Source organism: Mobula hypostoma, chromosome 8 (assembly GCF_963921235.1).
Source record: "Mobula hypostoma chromosome 8, sMobHyp1.1, whole genome shotgun sequence".
NCBI lineage: Eukaryota > Metazoa > Chordata > Chondrichthyes > Myliobatiformes > Myliobatidae > Mobula > Mobula hypostoma.
This window is the reverse complement of record NC_086104.1, coordinates 85,220,700-85,245,450: the sequence shown is the minus strand read 5'-3', so window position 1 is coordinate 85,245,450 and position 24,751 is coordinate 85,220,700. Positions and strand designations below refer to the sequence as shown.

Here is a 24,751-nt window from a genome sequence, read left to right as displayed (position 1 = left end):
TGCATTTATTCCACTGTCATCCAATCCCACCCCCACAGTCTCATTTCATCTGTAGAAAAACATGTCAAAGGTTAGTAGTGCTGAGAATTGATTATAGATAGTGAAAGGTCAATGTAGTCAATCAGAAGCTACTTTTTCCCCCCCTTCTACCCTAAAATATATGTTGTAGGTGTTTCCATCAGCAGTCTTTGATTTGATTGGGATAGTTCAGTCTACGTACTGCTGATGAATTGTCTGAGTGCTGATAACTTGTGGGAGTCAAGTGCAGTCTGCAGGCACTCAATGTGAATAGCATATTTGGTTTTTGCAATCCAAAACTGAATCTGATTTATGACATGTTTTCCATGTCATTGTAAGCTGACCAATTAAGTGCATTTGAAAATTGGTTTTGATTAGTGCAATCAGTAAACACCAAGGCCTGCCTTGATTGTCACACTGATTAGAAGAGTTCTCACTTCAGTTCACAGTGGAAATATTAACAAGCATCTAAAAATGGCCTAATAGGGTTGAAAAGTGGAAAGCTTTCCTTTCTGCAATTTGATCTTCAATCATATGAAGGAATAAATTCCGTTTATTTAAATGAAATGCTGCTTTTAGGTATATCATCATATTTTCTTGCAATATATCCTATCTGTTCAAGTTAAATCAACATATTAATTTTGCTGATTGATAGCTTGATTTCCCTCTCAAGATCCCCAAAACCTGTGGCTAACTATTCAAGAAATGTGCAGTGATTCTACACAAACCAAGAAACCTTCATGATTTACAATGAAGACAGAGTTCTCACTCAAACATATCAGAATCTTGAATCTTGTGTACGTAGGTGATCAAAACCACGAATATAGCTTCTGCAAATAGGAAACACTGTTAGAAATTTAGTTCATTATCCTCTGAAATGGTGACTTCAATTTTCATAATGTTATTAAAAATTTTATACCCCTTCTTCATGACCACAGTATTTCCTTTACAGAAATGTATATTTTTGTATGTTGGATCTGATATCTAATTAAAATAACTGATATCTAACTGATATCAAAGGCATCAAGTATATTTATCCGTTGCAGGACAATGCAGTGTAATGTCAGTAAAAGAGTTCAGTTGGCTGAGCAGCATCTAAGGGTGGTGGTGAGGAGAGGAGTAAAGGTTTTTGCACTGAGGGCCCGTATCAGGAGTGAGAGCACAGTATGATAGCCTGTATAAAGAATGGGTGGAACAAAATGGAATGCCCAGAGAGCAATTGATTTGAAATTCTTCATTCAGTTTTTAAGCTGTATATAATGATTTATTTGTAGCATAATTTGCATAGCAACATATTTGCTCTGAAGACGTGTAAAATAAGTAAGTAATTGGGTCTTCTCTCACTTAATATCCTCTTGCTATTTTTGGAAAGTAGCTTTATGTAGAAGATCCTGAGATGCCTCTGAATTTCATTGGAAAGAGATGGAGAGTTTTGTTAACTTGGAAAAAATCATAGTGATATCAGACCTAGCAGATCATGGTCAGTTAACTAGCTTATACCATCTGCAGTGGGGAGAAAAACTATGTGCTCCCACAACAGTTCGAGTTGGACCACCTGGACAGATGCATTTCAGCCAGGGTTCTTTGAAGTCTGAGTTCCCTGACTGAGGTAGGCTCCCAACCCTATGCCTCATTGGAAAATGATACCTTACAGGAGTTTGCTTAAAGTGTCGTTATTTAATCAGTGTTCTGGAAACACAATAGCAGATCATTTATATAATTGTACTTTGTAACATGAGAATAGTAAAATTTATTTCTCTGAGCACCCCAATTGCTGCCTTTGAAAATGATTTGCTCTGTCCTTTCCAAGGCTGTCATCATTAATGCTTTATTTTAAATCATGTCTGACTTTAAAAGTATCCCTTAATTGCATTAATTTACTTTGATGTAAAAGTTTTTTTGTGAAGTAATAGATTAAGAGATACTTCTGCAGAGCTACCAAGTAGATGGTCAGCACTTCCCATGTTTAATGATTTTCTTTACAAATAGTTTTGTGATGAAGTACCATGTATATATCTCTGTAGTAAGAAGAATTATTTCTGGAAGCAATGTTATCTATCCCTGATGCCAGGGATGGGCTCCAGGTTTGAAGATATAGCAAGAGAGAAATGTAGGATAAGGAATTATGACAGCATACTTGTATCTTGGAGTGTACCTGACTATTGATTCTGCAGTATTGCAAGGCATATAAAAGGATCGGACAAATGACTTCAGGTTTCAGATGGTTGGTATTAAGGATCCTGGTTCTCCTCTTGTAATTGTAGTTTGTATACATGAAGATTGTTCAATGCTTAACCACTGAGCTAACTTCAGATAATTAACATGGAATATTGCATACATTCATTTAACTCTCATGAGCAGGGTCAGGCAAAATTAACTTGTGTGTTGAATGTCTAGTAGCAAGGATAAATAATTGAAAGCAAATTCAAACCTTTTATCTGAATTTCTACACATCAAGGTAAGAGATGATTGAGGTGGAAGTTGAACACTTACTAATTTGGAAACCTGGTACTAGCATAGAGTCCTTTCCAGTCATTATAGAATAACAAGTTGTGGAGCAGTGTTTCAGTGTGGTGATTCAGACATAACCTGGGAAGTATCCACTTATCGCTATTGAGCTTTATCCAACTCCCACACTGAAGAGCTAATGGTTTTAGATTCGCATTACTAATAACTAGCTACATCACCAGTGCCATACATGTTGAAGTTAAAAACTGAACTGAGACAATGCACATTTTGTAGTGCTTTTGCATATTGCTAAGTTTGAACAAAATCTCAAGGAAGATAGGACTACAAAATGCACCAATGCTTTTTGAGTAAATTAATGTAAAACTTTAAAAATATTATTTAAAATCCAACAGATTAAAGAGGAAAGTACTTCCCAGTTATGCTATTTTGAAATTTTAAATGAGCTCTAAGGGAAAGGTAGGTAATAAATGGCATTGTATGCCAGAAGATGGGCTCAATAAGTTAATGTGTCTCTTGTGACTGTGGGTGTTTGTGGGAAATGAAATTAAGTGATTGAGAAAGAAAAGCAGCATTTTCTAGTTCATGAAACCTGACCATTGAAGCCAACATCCAAGTTATTCATGAAAAATCCATAAAAGCTAAGTTTTTAAAAGCTGGCTATTGACTATTAAACCCCAAACATTTCCAGCTCCTCAATGTCAGGTAGTTGAAGGCACTTCTTCTTTATCCATCCTGTAAAACAACTCAGGTATTGGATGATCTACGGGTGCTGGAAATACACAGCAAGTTGTCAGAAGCTGTGAGGCGCCTGCAGTCACTGTGCCATAGTACTGGGGATGACGTCTTCTTTTAGACATGGGAAGTCCCATTCAATACAGGATTGTTGACAATCCACCTGTGAATCCTGCAGCAATGCAGCTACATTAACTAGTTGCTGAAATGGTCTTGCAAGTCATTAAGTTAGCTGTAAATATTGGCCATACTAACAGCATGTATACTGTGGATGAGTTTTAGAATCAACAGAAGAGCTGATGAAAAAAACTAAAAGCATCACTCGCTTTGTGCAATTTTTGAACTTTTATTTGACTCTTAGATACCTGATCTTCTGCAAAGTGGTTTGCATGAAACACAAAACATGGATGTTTATTTTTAAAGTCCCGGTGGTGGCAGTTCATTTGGAATGGCACAAATTATGGAATAGTTTTGAAAATAATTATTGTAACTAATAATAGTTATATCATTTACAGGCCTGAGACCGCAAGATTGGCGAGGTCCACAACCACTTTTTCAGCAACTTATACCTCAGCGGTAAGACCAGTAATGTAATTAAATGCCTGTTTTAATTGTCTATATAATAATGCACTTTGTTACTTTATTGTCTTTCATTAATTAATAACAACAAAAACAGATTAATCAGTTGCTAATCACTTCTGTTAATAAAACTGTGCATTTGCAGACTATTTTGGATGTTTTATCAGCAGCCTTTTGCAAGTAATTTGAAAAGCAATATATCAATGGACATTCTTTACTTGTGTATAACAGACATAAATGACTTATCTAGAAAACTTGTAAAAAAAAATTAATCTTTTAAAAAGACAACATCATTTCTAAATAATATTGTAACAGTTTACTATCCAAAATCTGATGTGTACACCAGATCTGCAAGTATTTCAATATGTGTCATCCAATGGCACATGTCCTTGCAATCATCTAAGCTGGTGCCAAGCTGTTTCCTGTGGAAAACCTCTCACTGCTCTTGTAAAAATTCATTCACTGCTTCATTTTACAGTAAAGATGATCATTATTTGTCTTTTTATTATGGATAGATTTAAAGGATCAAGGGACAAAGCTGCATTACATATGCCAACAAAAATTTTGCCTGTGTCATTTTGGGCCCATGTGACATAGATTTGCTACACATGGCATATTCAGTTGTGTTCAGTAAGAAGTGTGCATTTACAACATTGGCAACGGCCAAACAGTGTAGAAGATTGCCCAGTTATTCACCCTAGCTAATTAATGCCCAAGAAATTTCCTTTTAGTCAGCAACAAAAGGGTGAATGATGTCATCAACAGTGCTTTTGAATGTCACCTGATCACTTATGTCCATTGTCATCACCGTACCTCACTACAGCCTTGTTCCGAACATGGTCCTAAAATTGAATTCTAAAGATAAGTGACTGTGTTTAATGTCAAGGGATTGCTGAGTTAAATGGTCCATAAGCATAAAATTGAAGCCAATGGCTGCAATTGTAGATTACTCCAAGGAGGTGGTTGTTGGAGGTCAATCATCCTAGATCCAGGACACCTCTACATATGTTCCTCCAGCTAGTATCCTCAGACTAACCATCTTCAAATGTTTCATCAGTGACATTCCATCAAAAACAGGGATATTTACCAATGATGGATTTCACAATATTCATTTCCAGTCACTGCTATTCAGGAAATGAAGCTCTCCACACTAGAATGCAGCAAGACCCAGACAGGATTCATATTTGGAGTGTAGACTAATAAGTGACAATGAAATCCTCATTCAAAAGTGCTACACAATGGCCATCTTTACCAGACAATCGTATTCCAATTGTTTAAATAATGTGTGCATCTTTTTTTTTAATTGAGTGCCACCTCATTTAAAGAACTCAGACCATTGCATAAAATATATTTTCTAATGAAGGTTTCCACTCTGCAAATGCAAATGATGTGCAGATCACCCTGACGTATTTACAAACGTAGTAGACACATAAAATTTCTTTCAGCTTTGCTATATTGTGTACTTCTGGATGCAACTACTGTAGTAGACTTTTCAGATTGGCTTGGTTAGTAAAATTACATATGTCTCATTGGCCTGGACTTGGTCTTTTAGGAAATCCAGAAACTATCTCCTTTGCTGCTGCTATCTTGCAACCCTCAATGACAGACATAATGTGGGTACTGATGGCTGGATGCTTTCGGGTGTGTGCTTTTAAGAGCTATTGCCCTTCTCTGGTTGCTAGATGGCAAAGTGTTGGAGGGTGTGTTAAATTGAACTTGAATCACTAAACCTCCTCTTGATGGAGATTGCATTGTTTCCCCCTTTTACTACACGTGTTTGTGGTGGACACACGGAAGGCACTCCGGTTAGTAGGTTAATTGGCTACTGTGGATAAACACAAATATAGGTTGGAGAAAGATGGGTGATTTGGACTGGAGATGGGTAATGTGATGAGGATAATTGATGGGCAAGTGAGTAAGAATTGGGTTCTGTTTAAAAACAAAATGGGGAGTGGGGTTGCTAGAATCTTAAAAGGAATGAGAGAGGTGTTTTTTTTTTACCTCTTACTGCTTTAGGGTTTTTGAACAATTTTTGGGAATTTTGCTTTCAAATGTAATCATGCTTTGCCTCACCAATTTATAAACACCTGTCTTTTAGACTGTCATTAAAGTATATAAATGGTGTAATTGTATCTTTTTAATGGCAAATTTTTAAAAATTCCTTTTCATTAGAATCTATTTCCTCTAAGGCCTGTTAGCCATGACTTTATTTTACATTGTGTCATTATAAATTCAGGATTGGAAGCTTAAATCTGTATTAGATTTTTGTGAAGGCCAAACAAATTTCTTTTGAGGATCATGGACCTTAATGAGGCATAACTAATGTGTTCCAGTGTTATCACTTTGTGCTGGATCCACTGTATTAGTACAGACAAACCATTGATTCTTGCTACAAGCCACTTCAAGTACTAATCAGCTTCTTTGGTACAACTTTTCAGGCTGGCAAGCCTATTGTGGAGCAGTGTCACTGTAGGTCAGTAGTTATTAGTGGCAACTGAAAACAGTTTCTTTAACTACTTAAGATTGAACTGAATTAAATGCAGAAGAAACCTGAAGGCGGATTACTGAATTTGTAAAGTTCAATAGTACTGTGCAGTAGAATGAATGTGACATGTTTTTGTAATAAAGGATTTTGCTAGGGATTTGTGTGAATGTGAAATTTTTGTACTAAAAATTGTTTTAATTTTATTGGTTTATTTGAAAATACTCCCAGAGTGACTTCAGTTTCAAATGATGTCCCTGTACTGAAGGACACTTGAATGACTTTAAAGTTACTGGTTTTAAGGTAGTTCTGCTGTATTTTATTTTGACACAGTATAGCGATCTTCAGGTGAAGGCTGCTTGCATTTCTTTCTCACACTGTAATTTGAAAATTAACACATTCCATCATTGATTCTTCTATGGAGAGGTTGGTCCAGCAATGCCTGCAGGTTTATTTAATTTATTTCTGTAGTACATCAACAAAAGTGATTCAACTACATATCAGACTTTAATTTTACTGGGCCAAGGCCTTTAATGTTGGACGTAGCTTTTTTTTTGTAAGAAGTAATTTACAAACCATCTAAATATTGATGCAGTTTGTCCTTTTTTCTTGGTGGGGGGGGCTACTTAATAGCTCTGGGCATACATTATGTTCATGGCCAGCTTGAATTTATTGAACTAAGTTGATTATTGCACTTCTTGTATCCTGCCTTTAAGTGGATAGTTATATTGATAACAGTATCGTGGGACAAATTGTACTTTTTCCATATCTTTTATTGTTTTCTACAAAATAGGTTTTAATTTGTTTTTTTGGTTCTCTCAAAGGAAGTACTTGTCTATTAATTGTGCGTCAAGTGAGAACAAGGGAGGTTCCCTGGTATGAACATAAAGTGGAGGGGGAGGGTAGCATGCACACACCATCTTCCTCAAATCTGGAGATTTGTTTATTCTAAAGGAGGGGATCTTTGTCGAGGAGAATGCAACTCCTTAAGTAACATTAAATTGTATGTGGTTGTTATGTTTGCATATTCCCAAATAAATAGGAATGGCTGAAAAATTATGAAAACAAGGTGAAAATACTGTTTTCAACTGTGAACTTGTTTTTACAGGCAACAGTTTAAAGATCTTGAATGTTCAGTACAAGTTTTGCGGACTAAATTTAGTCCTTAATTTCATGTTATAGCCATTTCAGAATCAGGTTGAGACAGTTTGACTGCTTGGGATTCTTCCAGTGCTTATCCTACCTGTTCCTTTACATTTATTTTAAGAATAATATGATAGTTTGGAAATTCTTCCTGTCGGGAAGCCAAGCAAACAAATTGTGTTATAATTGATGCAGATTCTTGTTCCCATATAAACTGTACATCAAATGTCAGCCAGTCCGTGCTAATTAGTGCTTGTGTTGCTAGGTCACCATGGTCAATTGAAACTGCATCAATAGGACTTGAAAAGGTTTCTTCCCGATCAGACCTTCTGACATATTGAGTAGAATAATGGATGGGAAAATACAGCCATAGCCCTACCCTAGATTCAAAATACTCAGCAGTAAGAATTCAGTTACAACCTGCAATTAACTCAAAAGAATAGGCTTCATGAAAGTGTCTAGCTATTTAGAAAATAAAGCTCCCTGCTGCGGGTAGATTTGTTTAACACTTGTATGGTTCTTCTTTCTTGGATTTAGCCAAATCAGCTTTTTTCCTCCTTGACATAACAGAAAGAGCTGGAATCTGTGTTGTTGATATGTTGATCTGAGTGTTTTGGTTTTAAAAATTACTGGATAAAAATACAGTTTAATCACACCAAAGTAGATTACTGTTTTTTCATCTTACTAATTAAAGACTATTATGAATCTTAAAAACTAGAATTTTAGTCTACCAGTGTATTTCTACAATGGTTTTAGCCTAATTGTATGTTTAGACTTTATATGCACTTTGTAGTTTCTAAGCTTTCAAAAAGGGATAACATGCACATTAGGAAAACCAGTATATAAATATTCATGAAACAGTTGATATATGTATAACTGTGTCATGGTTAATTTTTGAGTGTCAGAAATCATCTTTGTTTAAAGTGAGCGTTAAAGGCACAGTATAAGTAGGATGTCCTAATTCAGCAAGTGGAGAATTTAAAAATTTTGAATATTAACCAAGGTGAACAAGAATGCTAACAACAGGAATGGAAGTTCAAGCAATATACGTCAAAGTTGCTGGTGAACGCAGCAGGCCAGGCAGCATCTCTAGGAAGAGGTACAGTCGACGTTTCAGGCCGAGACCCTTCGTCAGGACTAACTGAAGGAAGAGTTAGTAAGAGATTTCCCTCCCACTTTCAAATCTCTTACCAACTCTTCCTTCAGTTAGTCCTGATGAAGGGTCTCGGCCTGAAACGTCAACTGTACCTCTTCCTAGAGATGCTGCCTGACCTGCTGCGTTCACCAGCAACTTTGATGTGAACAAGAATGCTATTTGTAGGAAGTAGTTTGAAGCAAATATGTAATTTAGTTTTCCCTATGTTAAGGGTGTTTTCTATCCTATTGTGAACAAGAAATCAGCAGTCATAGTCATACTTTATTGATCCCGAGGGAAATTGGTATGAATTCTCATACTTGGAGTATGTATATAGGTGTGGCATATATTTAGTCTAAAACTGCGTGTACATCTTCAAGCAGTTAAAATGTTGTAAGAGGGCTAACTGCAGCTGTCTATATTGAAATGGGATGATTAGGTACATCTAAAAATACTTTTTAATGTAATATTTAAGCAGAATGTCCCTGAAGTGGAGTAATGAGTAAATAAGTTTTCCCAGTCTACGCTGTATGTCTGCAGCTAATGTTATGTATTGTCTTATATTGTCTCTCCTGATCCTTCAGCTGGTTTGAATGACATGCACAGGATGTATTGTGATTTTAAACAATGCAGTTACATTCAGGCTCGTTATTAACAGCAAATAACTTTTCTATTCTATAGAAACCAGGGGGTTGAGCAGCAGTTGGCATGGAACCGGATCATGCAATCACAGGGTGGTTTATTCCAGCAGAATCACCACAGGCTTGGAGCAGGAATGCCAACCTATTTTCAACAGAGGCAAGATGATCGTCGAGGGCGCCAGGTAACCAAATGGATTGAATTAACAAATTGCTTTCATTTGATTAAAAATACTGTACAATTGAAGCTGCATTGTTACTTAAATGCAGCTGGGTATCATGGTAGCGTAGTGGTTAGTGCAAGGCTTTATAGTACAGGCAACACGGGTTCAATTCCTGTAAGGAGCTTATCCATTCTCCCCATGGCCACGTGGCTTTCCTCTGGGTGCTCCATTTTTCTTTACGGTCCAAAGACCTAACGGTTAGTAGTTTAATTGGTCATTGTAAATTGTCCCGTGATTAGGCTGAGATGAGTTCGGGGGATTGCTAGGCGGCATGGCTCAAAGGGCCAGAAGGGCCTAATCTGCATTGTATCTCAATAAATTAATTTGAAATAATATTTTATTCTTTTGAATAAGCAAGCTGAAGTAGCTGTATTCAACAGTTTCCAAGGTTGATGTCCAAATCCTGCACGTTTTTAAAATTAAAAACAACTACATTTGTTCTCTTATAATTTGCAGTGACAAAAGATCTATTTATTTCAGTTCTCTTTGCAATACAGTTTTGAGCCTTTCAAGAAAACTGCCAACGTGAGAAATCTTTTGTTTTAAGAAAAACAATGTGTGAATTTAAAGGTTTAGTACTCATTGTTTTGGTAGGTCTTGTGTTCTGAACTGGAAATCTCAAGAAGTGATGGGACACAAAGTCTGACCAATTCCATAGTTGATTTCTAGGATATTGCTAATCACTCTAATTTGGCCTTGCTGTTTGGAACTGTTTTCAGACCTGCTTTGATAAACTAAAGAAGAACTTCCTCAGGTTTGTCAGTCACCTTTGCTTTCAACTGTCTGACATAACTTGGCAATTTCCAGTGCTGAACATTCCTCTGAACCTGAGGATGGACAGAGAAAGCATTTGCCTGATAGTAGACCATAAGAAATAGGAGCTGAATTAAGCCATTCTTCAGGGAATACTCTTTGAATTAATGATGCTGATTAACATGTATATCTGGGCAGTGTTTTACTGGTGGTGAAAAAGATGATGGTATTGGCTGCTGGTGAATAGAGCTCAATATATATTTCAAGATAATTGGCATCTTACTACAGACCAAAATTAGAATTCTGCATCCATTTTGTGCTTGTCCATCAGGTGGTGCCATTTTTGAAGTTAATGAGTAAAGTAATTTCCTTTGTTTTTGTGGGGAGATTTAAGGAAAAGAGAAACAAATAGGAAAGTGATGAGCTTGAGCTCAGTAGACCTTGCTAGTTTGCCTAAAATGTGTATTATCTTGTAGTTTAATTTGTTCAGCTTTTCAAAATTAAAATAATAAAAACAGGGCTGTCCTAATTGTAAGTTCTTTCATGTAATAGATATTAGGGTCCTTTAAAACAATTAAAAAGGAAAGATTGTGACTTGAAAATGCACAGTTTTAGAAAAAAATAGGATGCATCCAGATAATTATCTCTCTATGTATGATGGCTGGATGATATAACAAACATTTAAAATGGTTGTCAGGCTTGTAAATTTTAACCTGGATAATTTACATTATGCACTGTGTTGGGTTGTTTTACTTATGTTCATTCACTTGTTTACATGTATTCCATCACTTTGCTCCTTTCAGCAAAGTGGGCTTCTCTCTCTTGATTGACACAGCAATTTGAATGAGTTCACTGTTTTCATAACAGCCATGCACTGTAGTGTAGTATTAATATGCCAGCTGTGAAGCTCATTTTATTTTTCTGGTGTCTGGCTCAGCAATTTGGAGGTGGGGCTTTTCATTATACAGTCATTTCTCTACTCATAGCAATTGCATTTGAGTGAGAAACTCCTGGGTTCAAGCCTGTACCATTTGTTGAGGGAGTGCTGTGTTAAATGTGCAGTCTCTTGGATGAAACAATAGCCGAGACTCTCAGCTGAGTGCAAACAACCCTATGGTATTATAATGGATGGATAGATAAGTTATTCCTTGCATCTTGTCCAAGTATATTCCCCAGTCAATATCTCGAAAATAGACATAGCCCAAAATCTGCATTTAGAACCCAGGATGATCTTGATAAAGCTCCCTGCAGATATCTAGTGACAAGAGGTACACTTTGCATGAAAATTTCTGTCGGGCATTGTTTTGATTCCCTGGTGCTCAACTGCCGTCTTGTAATAAAGGTGATAGCACAGCCAATATCATTTTTAAAAATTAAGAGGACATAATTTTTAGCTAACATCATGCAAAAAAATGCAACATAGGTGATTTAAAGATAAATTCATAATTAAAAAATACAGCATATAAACTTTTGAAATATTTTTGCATTGAAGTTATGATAGACAAAATTTTTAAGATCTAATAATTTGCTTAGTCATAATTATAGCTTACTATACAATTGAAACTCAGCAATTATTAGTAATTGGTAGTTGGTTTATTATGGTCACATATCGTGAGATACAGTAAAAAGCTTTGTTTTACATGCCATCCGTATAGGTCATTCCAAACACAAGTACATCAGGGTAGTACAAAAGGTAAAACGTAACAACAAATTGCAGAATATAGTGTTACAGAGAATTTGAAGTGCGGTTAAGCAGGTAAGGTGTATGGGCCATGCCAAAGTAGAATGAGAGCTCAAGTTTATTGTACAAGGCGTTATTTCAAGAGTTAGAATTGAAGCTGTGCTTGAGCCCCGGAGTACATGCTTAAAGCCGTTGTATCTTTTGCCTGATGAAAGGGAGGGAGAAGAGAGAATGAATGGGTTGGGCAGTGTCTTTGGTTATGTTGGCTATTTTCTGAGGCAGTGGGAAATATGGATAGAGACATTGAAGGGGATATTTAACCAAGAGCAGTACTTTTTTGATTTAAATATTGTAAAGTGATGAAGTGCACACAAGGATAAGTCATTCACCCTTTTGTGCTTGCTCTGTCATTCAAAAGATTGTGGCTTGTCCTTGACCTTGGTGCCATTTTCCTGCACTGTATAACTCCATATCACATGGTGCTCTGAATATCCAAAAACCTCTCATGAATGTTATCACTTTTTATATGCCGGTTCAAGTTACCTCCAAGTCAAATTATTTCACCTTTTTATGGCAGGCATGGTTTCAAATTATGAGCCACTCAAGGCATATGAAATCACTTTCACCACTTTTTTTTGTTGCATAAAAAGGCAGACATGGACAATTTTTTTAAAGAGTAATAACTCTGTTTCAGATTAAATACTACCTCAAAACCCTGTCATACCTTTGATTACCATTCCATTGCAGTCTGACAGAGCATACTATGAGCTAATTAGATTTAGTTCCTGGATAATAATAGAAGGTTACACTTCAACAGCATTGCAAGTACTATGGGATACCATAGAGAAAGGCACAATATAAGTAAGTTGAGTAAATATCACTCCACTTCTTTTAAGAAGGGAGGGAGGCAGAAGAAAAAAGTATTGGCCAGTTAGCATGACTTCAGTGGTTGGGAACATGTTGGGAGTCCATTGCTAAGGTTGAGGTTTCAGGGTATTTGGAGGCACATGATAAAGTAGGCCAGAGTCAGCATGGTTTGCCTAAGGGGAAATCTTGCCTGACAAATCTGTTGGAATTCTTTGAAGAAGTAACAAGTAGGATAGACAAAGGAGAATGGGTAGATGTTGTTTAGTTGCATTTTCAGAAGGCTCTTGACAAAGTACCACAGATGAGGTTGCTTAACAAGGTATGAACAGTGATATTACAGTAAAAATGCTGTTATGGATTGAAAATTGACTGGGAGGAGGCGAAGAGCGGGAATAAAGACAGTCTTTTCTGGTAGGCTGCTGGTGACTAGTGATGTTCCACAGGGGTGAATGTTGAGACCACTTTGTTTCATGTTATGTGCCAATAATTTGGGTGACTGAAATTAATGCTTGGTGTTCAGGTTTGCAGATGATATAAAAGTAGGTGGAGGGCAGGTAGTGTTAGGAAAGCAGGGTGTCTGCAGAAGGACCTAAGCAGATCGGGAGAATGGCAAAGTGGCAGATGAAATATGGTGTAGGGAACTGTCATGCACTTTGATAGAAGGAATAAGTATGTAGACTATTTTCTAAAGGAGAAAAAAAATTCAAAAATCTGAGTGTGAGGGAACTTGGGAGTCCTTGTGCAGGATTCCATAATGGTTAACTTGCAGGTTGAGTCAGTGGTAAGGAAAGCAAATGTAATGATGGCATTCATTTCGAGAGGACTACGGTATAAGAGCAAGGATGTGATGCTGAGTCTTTATAAGGCACTGATCAGACTGCATTAGGTGTATTTTAAGCAGTTTTGGGCCCCTTATCTAAGAAAAGATGCTGACATTGGAGAGAATTTAGAGGAGGTTCATAAGAATGATTGTAGGAATGAAAGAGTTAACATGAGCATTTGTTCTGGGTCTGCACTTGCTGGAGTTTAGAAGAATGAGTAGGGGATCTCACCGAAACCTATCAAATACTGAAAGGTCTAAATAGAGTGGATGTGGAGAGGATGTTTCCTATAGTGGGGGAGTCTAAGACCAGAAGGCACAACCTCAAACTAGAGGGGCATCCATTTAGAACAGACATGAGGAATTGCTTTAGTCAGAGGGTGGTGAATCTGGAATTCAGTGCCATGGATGGCTGTAGAAGTCAAGTCATTATATTTAAAACTGAGATTGATTGCTTTGGTTAGTCATGGTGTCAAAGGTGAAGGCAGGCAAATGGGGTTGAGAGGAATAATAAATATGACATGATGGAATGGTAGAGTAGACTCAGCGGACTGAGTCCTTAATTCTCTCTTGGATAGTCTATTATCTCAATTGGGTGTTAGATAATTGGATAACTTGCTCTCTGCCCATTGACTAATCATGCAAAAGTGGATCAGGGTGATGGACTTAAAATTTGAAAAAGAACCTTGTTCAGATTTTGCCTTTCATGTATGCACTTGTGTAGTTTTGTAATTCAAGTAGCATACTACAAATTCTGTCAGTCAAACTGGTTACCTCCTTCCAAAGGCCTGCTGCTGGTGCCTCAAGATGGTCTTGTGATTCAGATTATCAACAGGCCATGCAGATGTGTCTACGGTCACTTTGTCTAAGAACTCTTGGATCTGCATGAATTTAAAATGTATCACTTGAAAGCACTTGTACTGTTCCTATGGAAAACTGGACAAAATAAAACCTCAATCGTGACAGTTCTGTCAGCCATTTAAATGAATTGGATCATTCATTATTCTAAACATGCTTCTACGCACTGTTCTGATTATTGCTATTGATTATATTGTTGTGTAAAATATTGGGTAACATTATATTTTTCAGGGATTTCCTGGGAGACATTACCCATTGCCACCGGATTCTGGAAGATTTGGTTGGAATTAAAAGCCTCTCCTGGCTCTGCTGCACAGGCTGTGCCTTACAGGGTCCAGTTAATTGATCAGCGCACATCCAAGCTGAATTTTAACATTGTACCTGTAAAGAGTCCTGACTTAATTTTTAATGTGATAATGTAATACTTGTTTCTATGTATTTTTGTGCTTCATTTTTCACTTGCTGTTGTATGGATTCTGCAGTTACCATTTTTTTAACGAAACACTTGGAATACGGTGTGGTAAATAGATTGCAGAACGGCTACAGGCAAGGCTTACTTGTTGACATTGTAATGGTTTAGCATCTATAAAAATTGGGAAACCAAATTGGGTTTTTATTTGTGTACATCAAAAGTGATCTTTAGTAAAATGTATTACCATTTTTGGTTTAGTTTCCTGTTTCATTTCTTTCCCTTCAATTTTCATGAAGCCAATTCATCTGCAATAAACCAAATGCAATCACATTTATAAATTTATTTTGTTTACAGTAGAAATTTTAAAATTACTATTTTTTCCAAATGCAGGAGACTCTTCAAGCTTTATGAAAAAGTAAAATGATTATTCCTGGAAGCTTTCATATACACCACTATGCAGATCGACACAGTTAAAGAAATTTGACTGACATTTTTGTCATTCTGCCAATCTGCTACATAGTTTCTACATACCAATGCCATCAAATTGTTTTTGTTACATTACAGTTGGGTGGCTATTACTTGTTTACTTACCTCCTTTTGTAAGGACAACTACCTGTTCTCAGGGTCCTTTACAGTCACTGAATAGGAGACATTGTGCCTTGGCACAAAGAATTTTAAAAAGATGGTGGTTTTTAAATTTCACTACCAGTGATCATTGGGGATTATCCACCCAGAACATAGATTTTCCTTTTATGGACAGAGGACAGCCAGTCAATTGACTAAATCTTCTGGCAGTGAGAAAATGTGAAACTTTTAATGTTGGTTGTCCACTGTTTCATGAAAGGAAAATCTATTCTGGGTGGATAGTCTCCAACTGTCACCGTCAGGGACATTTTTAATCCACCAAAGTATATACCAGCAAATTATAATTACAGTCAAGTTGATTAATTACTATTGAATAAGAAGACATGAATAAGGAGATTGCTACAAGCAGAGCAACTATTGTTAATTTTGAGGAATAAGCTGTTATTAGTATGTTGTTCTTCACTTTCAAGACCATTGCCAGTGTGGGAGATGGGATAATGTTAGCACAATGGCATTTGATCTGAAGGAAGTCTTTGCCAGGTGATTTAGGTCAGCCAACCAATATTGGTGTCATAGAGTTGTACAACACACAAATCTGCCCTTCATATCCTTGCCACCATTTTGCACATCCTGTTTGCCTGCATTAAATATGTATCCTCCTGTGCCTTGTCTTTCCAACTGCTTGTTTAAATGCCTCTAAAATATAGTGATTGTACATATATGACAAGTTCCAGATTTTAGCCACTCTCCATACAATTTTAAAAAAACCTTACCCTGCTTCGCCTTACCTTAAACCTAGCCCTCTTCTTTGATACCCTTACCATGGGAGGAAAAGATTCTGTTTACCCAGTTTTTGTCTGTGATTAATTTTATGCATCTTCCATCAGATAACCCCTTGTCTGTTGCCCCAGGAAAAATAAATCCATCCTATCGATCTTCTCCCCCTTAACGGAAGTCCTCCAGTTCAGGCAACGTTCCTGATGAACCTCTTCTGCCCTGATTCCAGTGTATCACATAGGATGTTGGCTCTGGCGTTTTAATTTAATATTTGGTAAATATCAATGAATGGATTGTGTTTAACTCCTCTTTAGATGCACAGTGAAACTATGTTTCAAAATTTTTTTATAATTTTAGAACACATCTTGTTGGGTATAACTCGGTTCCAGTTAACTGGACTAGTACTCAGTCATTGAATCTACAATAAGACCAGGATTTTGGTATGCCCTTTTAGACACTACTAGTCTGGGAGTTACTGACGGGTTCAGAAAGTTGAACCTGCTACTTCACAACTATCTGTTGTAGACATCCAACTTGTCGGAATCTGCCAGCATTTCTGTGGGTTATGCATTTTGAATTCTATGTCATGTCCTGGTGGAGGAGCCAATGTCCCCGTAATTTCAAAGGGAGTTGTAAGGCAAAAGATTCAAAGGAATAGGTAATTTATTTTTCTTTTTTTTTAATTATGAAGCACAGATTTTCAATATTTTTGTATATATAGTTATGTATTTTCATATCAGGTATTTAAGTAGATTGCTGCCTACTGTTAAAGTTTGTCAGAGAAATTTCAAAGACAGGCTATTTACACCCTATTCCCACTCTTGGAATCAGAGATACAGTGACTCAGGGACAAGGCTCACATATCCACACCGATTAGATAAGTGCGTGTGGATGTAAGTTACTGTTTTAGGTCGATAATCTTTCATCCGAACAGTGAAATGTTAAGAAGGAAAACATGAGTTAGCAGTTCCTATACACTCGAATTTAATTTAACAATTTTCTTGTCTTTTGAAAATGCTTATTTATAGATTTGTGCATTTTATCTTCGGTAAAAACAATGTACAATTCTCAATTTTTCCTGGATCATTCCCAAATACTATTGATTGAATTGTAAAAGTGCTGAAGTAATTACAATGAAAAGTAATATCCTGCATTACTGCCTGATCAACATGGTTCTCCTTTGGTAGGTGAAGTCCTATTCCATTACTGTGCACTCTTTTAGTGTATTGCCTGATGCATCAATCCAGAGATTTAAGTGTAGTACTGTACTGAACAAAACACATCAGCGATGCCCTCCTTCAAAGAACGGGGTTCCCTTTCTGCACACCATTAATGCTACCCTGATCTGCATCGCCTCCATTTCTGGGACATTCCTATTTGCGCCATCTTCCCATTGCCTTAACAGTGATAGAGTTCCTCTTCCTCGCCTACCACCCCATGAGCTGCATCCAGCATATCATTCTCCACAACTTCCACCATGTTTGGCAAGATCCTACCACTAAACACATCTTTACCTCCCCAGCACTCTCTGTTTTCCACACGGATCGCTCCCTCCCACTAATCTCCTTCCTGGCACTTATCCCTGCAAGTGGAAGAAGTGCTACATACACTCATCCATTTCCTCTCTCTCACCTCCATTCAGGACTGTAGACCTTTCGCATGAAGCAACACCTCACCTGTGAATCTGTGAGTTGCCTACTGTACCCAGTGCTTCCGATGCGGCCTCTACATTGGATGTAGATTGGGGGGGGCCCACTTAGTCAAGCACCTTAGCTTTATCTAAAACAATAGTATTTCCCAGTGCCCAACCATTTTAATTCCAATTCACTTTCACATTCTGACATGTCGGTGTATGGTCTCTACTGCCATTATGACACCTCATATTCTGTCTGATACCCTCTAACCTGATGGCATAAGCATCAATTTCTCAAACTTCCAGTAACTTTTCGCTCTCCGTCCTCCCTCTTCTTCATTTCCCCACTCTAGCTCCCCTCTTACCTTTCCTCCTAGCCTGCCTATCACCTCCCCTGGTGACCCTCAACCTTCCCTTTCTCCTATGGTCCATTCCCCTCTCCCATCAGATACTTTCTACTCTAGCCCTTTACCTTTTCTACCTATCACCTTCCAGCTTCTTTCTTATTGCCCACACCCCCACCCACCTGGCTTCATCTATCACATTATAGCTTGTCCTCCTTCCCTTTCCCTACCACCATACTCTGGCTTCTTCTCCCTTCCTTTCCAGTGCTGATGAAGGCTTTTAGCCTGAAATGTCAACTGTTTATTCCTTTCCATTGATGCTGCCTGGCCTGCTGAGTTTCTCCTGCATTTTGTGTGTAATGCTCACTTCTGAACTAGATCTCGATACAGGAAGTGTGAAGATGAGATTCTGTCTGCCTGCACACATTATGCTGTTGGTAGAGTTTACAATTTCACTCTTCCCATCAATTACAGATGCATGTATTAGTTGTTTTCTGCTCCAGCCACAAAACTTTTTAATACTAATGTGAAATTTTATTTTGCAGCAATCAAAAGTCTAATTATTTTCTCATTGGAGAAACATGGAGTGTGTATGTTGTCTGTTTAGGCATCATTGCAATCCTGGTGAATTATAAAAATAAGGAATACCATGCTTTATCCAAGACTTGGGTAATGTTTACCCTGAAAGTGTTAGTAGTTTGAGGGCTTTGTGGGCCTTGTAAATGTATTTCGGGATGGGAACACCTCACCCTATCTCACATAGGTAAGTAAAGTATATATGGGAATACCCACTTTATTTACACTAGAAGACATACGAGCAGAATTGGGCCACTTCACCCATCGAGTCTGCTCCAATAAATAAGTACAGGGTGGAATAGGCCCTTCCAGGCCCTCAAACAACACTGCCATCAACCTCCGATTTAACTGTAGCCTCATCACGGGACGATTTACAATGACCAATTCATCTACCAAGAGATACATCATTGGTCTGCGGGAGGACATACCATCCTTACAGATGACATCGGAATTGAACTCCGAACTATGACATCCCAAGCTGTAATAGCGTTGTTCTACCATACGCCTATAGCTAGACTGCTAGAGCATCTGTGGCACAAATTAGTGCCTTTCTCTTTTGTGGATTGTGTAGCGTATTGTCAGAAGTGGCATCTTAGCATATGTACAGTTACATATCAGAGGGAAAAGAGGAATTGCTGCATTCATGGAGAATTGGCTCATCCTGGCCTAGAGTAGTTAAGACGTAAGGGCTTCTCAAAAAAACCAAATAGACTGGACTGCAGATCTGGAGATAAATTCTTGTGCTGCTCGGACACAGCAGTCTTGTCGCACACTTGTTCCCCCAACCTATTGTAGGCCTCTGTTAGTCTCGTGAGACTACGGATTTGCACCTTGGAAGGTTTCTAGGGCGTAAACCTGGGCAAGGTTGTATGGAGGACAGGCAGTTGCCCATGCTGCAAGTCTCCCCTCTCCATGCCACCGATGTTGTCCATGGGAAGGGCATTAGGACCCATACAGCTTGGCACCGGTGTCATCGCAGAGCAATGTGTGGTTAAGTCCCCCAAACTAGAACATCTAATAATTAAGTATGGACTGTTCTGCTTACCAAGAGAGTGATCCTCCATGATCCTGACCACAGTTTACGTACCGCCAAAGGCCGACATTAAACAGGCACTCAAGGTAGTGAGTTCTACCATCAGCAAACAAGATACAGCCTAACCTGATGCCTTTAAAATCAAGAGATGTCAATCAGGCTTGTTTGAAGAAATCCCTGCCCAATTATCATCAATGTATAACCTGCAGCACCAAGAGTCCCAACACACTTGACCACTGCTGCACTATGATTAGGAATGTCTACCGTTCCAATCGTAGACTGCATTTTGAGCAATCTGATCATTTGTCTGTCCTACCTGCATACAGACAAACTAAAAAGCAATACTCCGGAGATAAGGACAGCAAAGAGGAGGTTGTGGGAGGCAGAAGAGCGGCTACAGGATTGGTTCAATTTGGTGGACTGGGTGGTGTTCAGGGACTCATCAGAGGATCTGAACAAATAGGCAGTTATCGTGGACTAACTAAAAACAGTCGCAGAGGAGTGTGTTCGCACAAAATCATTCAGAGTCTTCCCCAACCAGAAGCCCTGAATGAACTGAGATCTGCAGTGTGCAGAGGGCCAGATCAGTGGAACTCAGGCCTGGCAAGAAAGTAATGTACGAGAGGTCCAGGTATGATCTCTGGAAAGCCATTGCATGTGTGAAATGGCAATTCTGGACCAAACTTGAATCACTGAAGAATGCCCAACAGCTGTCATAGAGCCTGAATGCTATCATCTCCTACAAAGCCAAGCAACATAGATGAGAACAAAGTTTCGCTCCCAGATGAGCTCAATGCCTTTATGCTCACTTTGGCTGTCTAAACATGGAGCACCTTCATTTACAATGACCCTGTGATTTCAGTCTCCGAGGAAGCCATAAAAGCATCTTTCAGGAGGGTAAACCCACGGAAAGCACCCAGCCCAATTGGGCTACCTAGCTGAGTACTAAAGACCTGTACTGATAACTGCCTGGAATGTCCACTGGTATCTTTAATCTCTAGCTTCACCAGTCTGAGGTACCCACCTGCTTCAAATAGGTATCAATTATACAGTTCTAAGAAGAACGTGGTAACCTGCCTAAATGATTATCGTCCTATAGCACTCACATCCACCATGGTGAAGTGCTTTGAGAGGTTAGTAATAAAACATCTCCAGCCTGAGAAGTGACTGGCATCCACTCTAATTTACCTACTATCACAACAGTTCAACAACAGATACTATTTCATTGGCTCGTCACTCAACCCTGGAACATCTGGACAGCAAAGATACATACATCAGGATACTCTTCATTTACTACAGCTCGGCACTCAATACTATTATCCCCTCAATGAGTCACTAAGCTTCAAGACCTCGACCTCAATTCCTCCTTATACAACTGGATCCTTGATTTCCACAATTGCAAACCGTAGTCAGTTGGGATTGGCAGAATCTCTTCCACAATCTCCATCAACCCAGGTGTACCATAAGGCTGCGCGAGCCAGTCCTCTTCAAGGGATTAGAGGTGTTATCATTTCAGCATGTAAGTGCCATTACGAAGAAAGCACAGCAATGCTTCTACTTTGTTAGAAGTTTAGATTTGTGGTGGAGAATATACGAAGGCCTGGTAAGGAAACACCTATGCCCTTGTACAGAAAAGCCTGCAAAATAATGGATACATCATGGGTAAAGCCCTCCCCACCATTGAGAATGTTTACATGGAGCACTGTCACAGGAAAGTAGCAGCCATCATCAAGGACCCCCACTGTCCAGGCCATGCTCTCTTCTCACTGCTGCCATCAGGAAGTAGGTACAGGAGCCACAACCCCGCCCCCCCCCCCCCACTGGGTGCAGGAACAGTTATTACCCCTCAACCATCTGGATCTTGAACTAGAAGGGATATCTGCATTTAACTTCATTCGCCCCCATCACTGAACTATTCACACAACCTCTGGACTCACTTTCATGGATGCTTCATCTCATGTTCTTGATATTTATTGCTTATTATTTATTGTTTTTTCTTTTTATATTTGCACAGTGTATTTTTTGCACACTGCTTGTTTGTCCATCTTGTGTGTAGTTTTTCATTTATTCTATTGTGCTTCTTGCATTTACTGTGAATGCCAGCAAGAAAATGAATCTCAGGGTTGGAAATGGTAATGTATATGTTCTTTCATAATAAATTGAACTTTGAAATATGGGATTCAGCAATTAAATGAATCACATTTTTTATTTCATTCTCAAACATTTGAATGCTTTGACCACAATGCTCATTTTTTTTGGCCCTGCCATTGGTTTTTAGTTTAGACACCATGTTGAAGGTTGCTGTTGTGTTTCAAATGTTCATACTTCAAACATTTTCAGATAATTAGCTTTTAGGATGTGGTCAATACTACAACTGCAGGAATTAGTTGTATTAGCAGTAAGAGTAGTCACTAAGCAGGAGTCTCGAGTAACAATTTGGGGTTTTAAATCCAATCTGGATAGTTTTATAATTCACATTTTAGCTGTGCATTAAAAAATACCATTGAACATACTGTAATTAGTTTCACTTTACCCATAGGATGACACAAAGAGAATGTGAGAAAGCAAAAAATGTGTTGGTCTTTACAGATTGCATACAATCACCTTGAAGCAGAGCAGTTTTAGAAAAGTCCAAAAAAAATGTTGGAAATGTTTTGGTAGTTCAGATAGGATCTGTGGAGACACAAATAGTTAATATTTCAGGATGATGCATTTTCATCAGAACTAGGAAATGTTTGATTTCTGACCTGTGGCTTTATGGCCAAGTTTGCAATGATTACAAAGATAGATGGCAGGGTAGGTAATTTTGAGAAAGTAGAGAGGATACAGAACAAATTAGACAGATATGGAGAATGGGCACACGAGTGACAGAATACAGTGACGGGAAGTGTATGGTCATGCACTTAGGTAGAAGAAATAAAAATGTAGACTATTTTCTAAATGGAGAGGAGAATTTAAACATCATGTGTGCAAAGGGACTTGGGAATCATCAAGCAACACACACAAAAGTTGCTGGTGAACACAGCAGGCCAGGCAGCAACTTTTATGTGTGTTGTTTGAAATTCCAGCATCTGCAGATTTCCTCGTGTTTGCATTGGGAATCATCATACAGGATTCCATAAAGGTTAATTTGCAAGTGGAGTTTGTGGTGAGGAGAAAGGCAAATGCGATGTTAGTATTCATTTCAAGAGGACTAGAATATAAAAGCAAGGATGTAGTGTTGAGGTTTTATTAAGCACTGGCGAGGCCTCACTTGGAGTATTGTGAGCAGTTTTGGGCCCCGTATCTAAGAAAGGATGTGCTGATGTTGGAGAGGGTTCAAAGGAGGCTGACGAAAATGATTCCAGGATTGAAAGGCTTGTCATGTGAGGAGCATTTGATAGCTCTAGACCCTCTACTTACTGGAATTTAGAAGAATTATGTGTCCTCATTGAAACCTGTCGAATGTTGAAAAGCCTCGATAGAGTGGATGTGGAGATGGTCTTTCCTATGGTGGGGGAGTCTAAGACCAGAGGACACAGCTTCAGAATAGAGAGGCTTCCTTTTAGAATGGATATGAGGAAGAATAACTTTAGCTCGACAGTGTTGAATCTGTGAAATTAATTGCCATGGGTGGCTGTGGAGGCCATGTCATTGTGTATATTTAAGGGTAAGGTTGACAGATTCTTGATTCGTCTGGCCATGAAGGAAAGTGGGGAGAACACAGGAGATTAGAGCTGAGAGGGAAAATGGATCAGCCACGATGAACAGACTCAATGGGCCAAATGGCCTAATTCTGCTCCTATATCTTATGGTCTATATTCCATGTTGCATTAGAAAGGACTACAGAGAACTAAGGTGTGTCTGTAGTGGGGTGGTGACTAAGAGATAGAACACAAATAGTAGTGATGCTGACTGGGAAAGGGTAGTGAAGGCTTTTTGAAAGTGATCAATGAGAATACAAGGATGGTGGTAGGGAGGGAGGATGGGGGTGGGAATACAATGCCAGTCCTGTGTAGTAGAAAACACTGTGATTGGAAATGGAGGTAGAGATTAGTAGAAACATTCAACAGCAATTCAACGTCCATGGAGAGAAACAGTTTTGTATTGTATTGATTCTTCAACAGGCCAGCTATAATATAAGAAGATGGTTATCTGAGGTGGTTGAATTCATTGCCTTTGAGGGATGTTACTTAACCATACCAAAGGGGTGTAGCTCCTGCAGAGTTGTGATTAGAATCTGATTTTAGGACTATTTGTGCAGTTGCAGACAAAAACCTGTGAAGAGAATAAAGGAACTTGCATTTAAATTTAACTTTCCCATGCCTTTCAGAATGTGCTAAAGTGTTTAACATCAAAATGGCATAATGGGAATTAGTCTTTGTGATGTTGGAGATACAGCAGCAAATTTGCACAGCAGCCTCCTATACATACTTGAGCCACTCACTCCTAATGGGCAATAGGTGCCAACAGTAGCTTGCCAGAGCCCTCTATCCTGAGCTAGTTTTTCAGGTTGTCCAAGTGTAGTACATCATCTTAGTGTATCATTCTCTCAGGGTTGAATTAGACAGTATCCTGTATTTTAAGAGCCTCTGTTTAAAAAACCTTAAAGCTTTCAATTGTCCAGATTTTTAGTATTCAGAACAAAACTCACCTTTCTTTCATAGTGATAGTAAAATAGCAGCTGCAGCCAGGAACTTTTGTCCTTGTCCTTTTTGCTGATGATGTGTACAGTTTCATACCATTGCAGTTATTAAACAAACACATAATGTCCATGAACTTTGTGATGGCCTAAATGGTGTAGACGAGGAGCTACAGCAATTTGTAAATCCCTCCCTCTCCTGGGTCTGTACTTGCTTGAATTTAGAAGGATGGGGGGAGAGGGAGAGTGATCTCATTGAAACTTCTTGAATATTGAAAGACCTAGACAAAGCAGATTTGGAAAGGATGTTTCCCATGATAGGGAGCCTAGGGCAGGAGGGCACAGCCTCAGGATAGAAGGGTGTCCATTTA

The 24,751-nt window shown here is 38.5% G+C and overlaps 1 protein-coding gene across 2 annotated transcripts in view; it reads left to right on the top strand.

Moving 5' to 3' along the window:
- Positions 1-15,141, top strand: part of xrn2 (5'-3' exoribonuclease 2) — a 114,131-nt gene extending 98,990 nt beyond the window's left edge. Inside the window, exons 27-29 of one of the 2 annotated variants that reach the window (XM_063056238.1) lie at positions 3,735-3,795; positions 9,240-9,381; positions 14,631-15,141. In XM_063056238.1, the coding sequence (XP_062912308.1) occupies positions 3,735-3,795; positions 9,240-9,381; positions 14,631-14,690 (263 nt within the window). In that variant the 3' untranslated portion in view covers positions 14,691-15,141. The remainder of the gene's footprint in view (positions 1-3,734; positions 3,796-9,239; positions 9,382-14,630) is intronic. The other variant, XM_063056237.1, reaches the window with a different exon arrangement.
- The last annotated feature ends 9,610 nt before the right edge of the window (positions 15,142-24,751 follow it).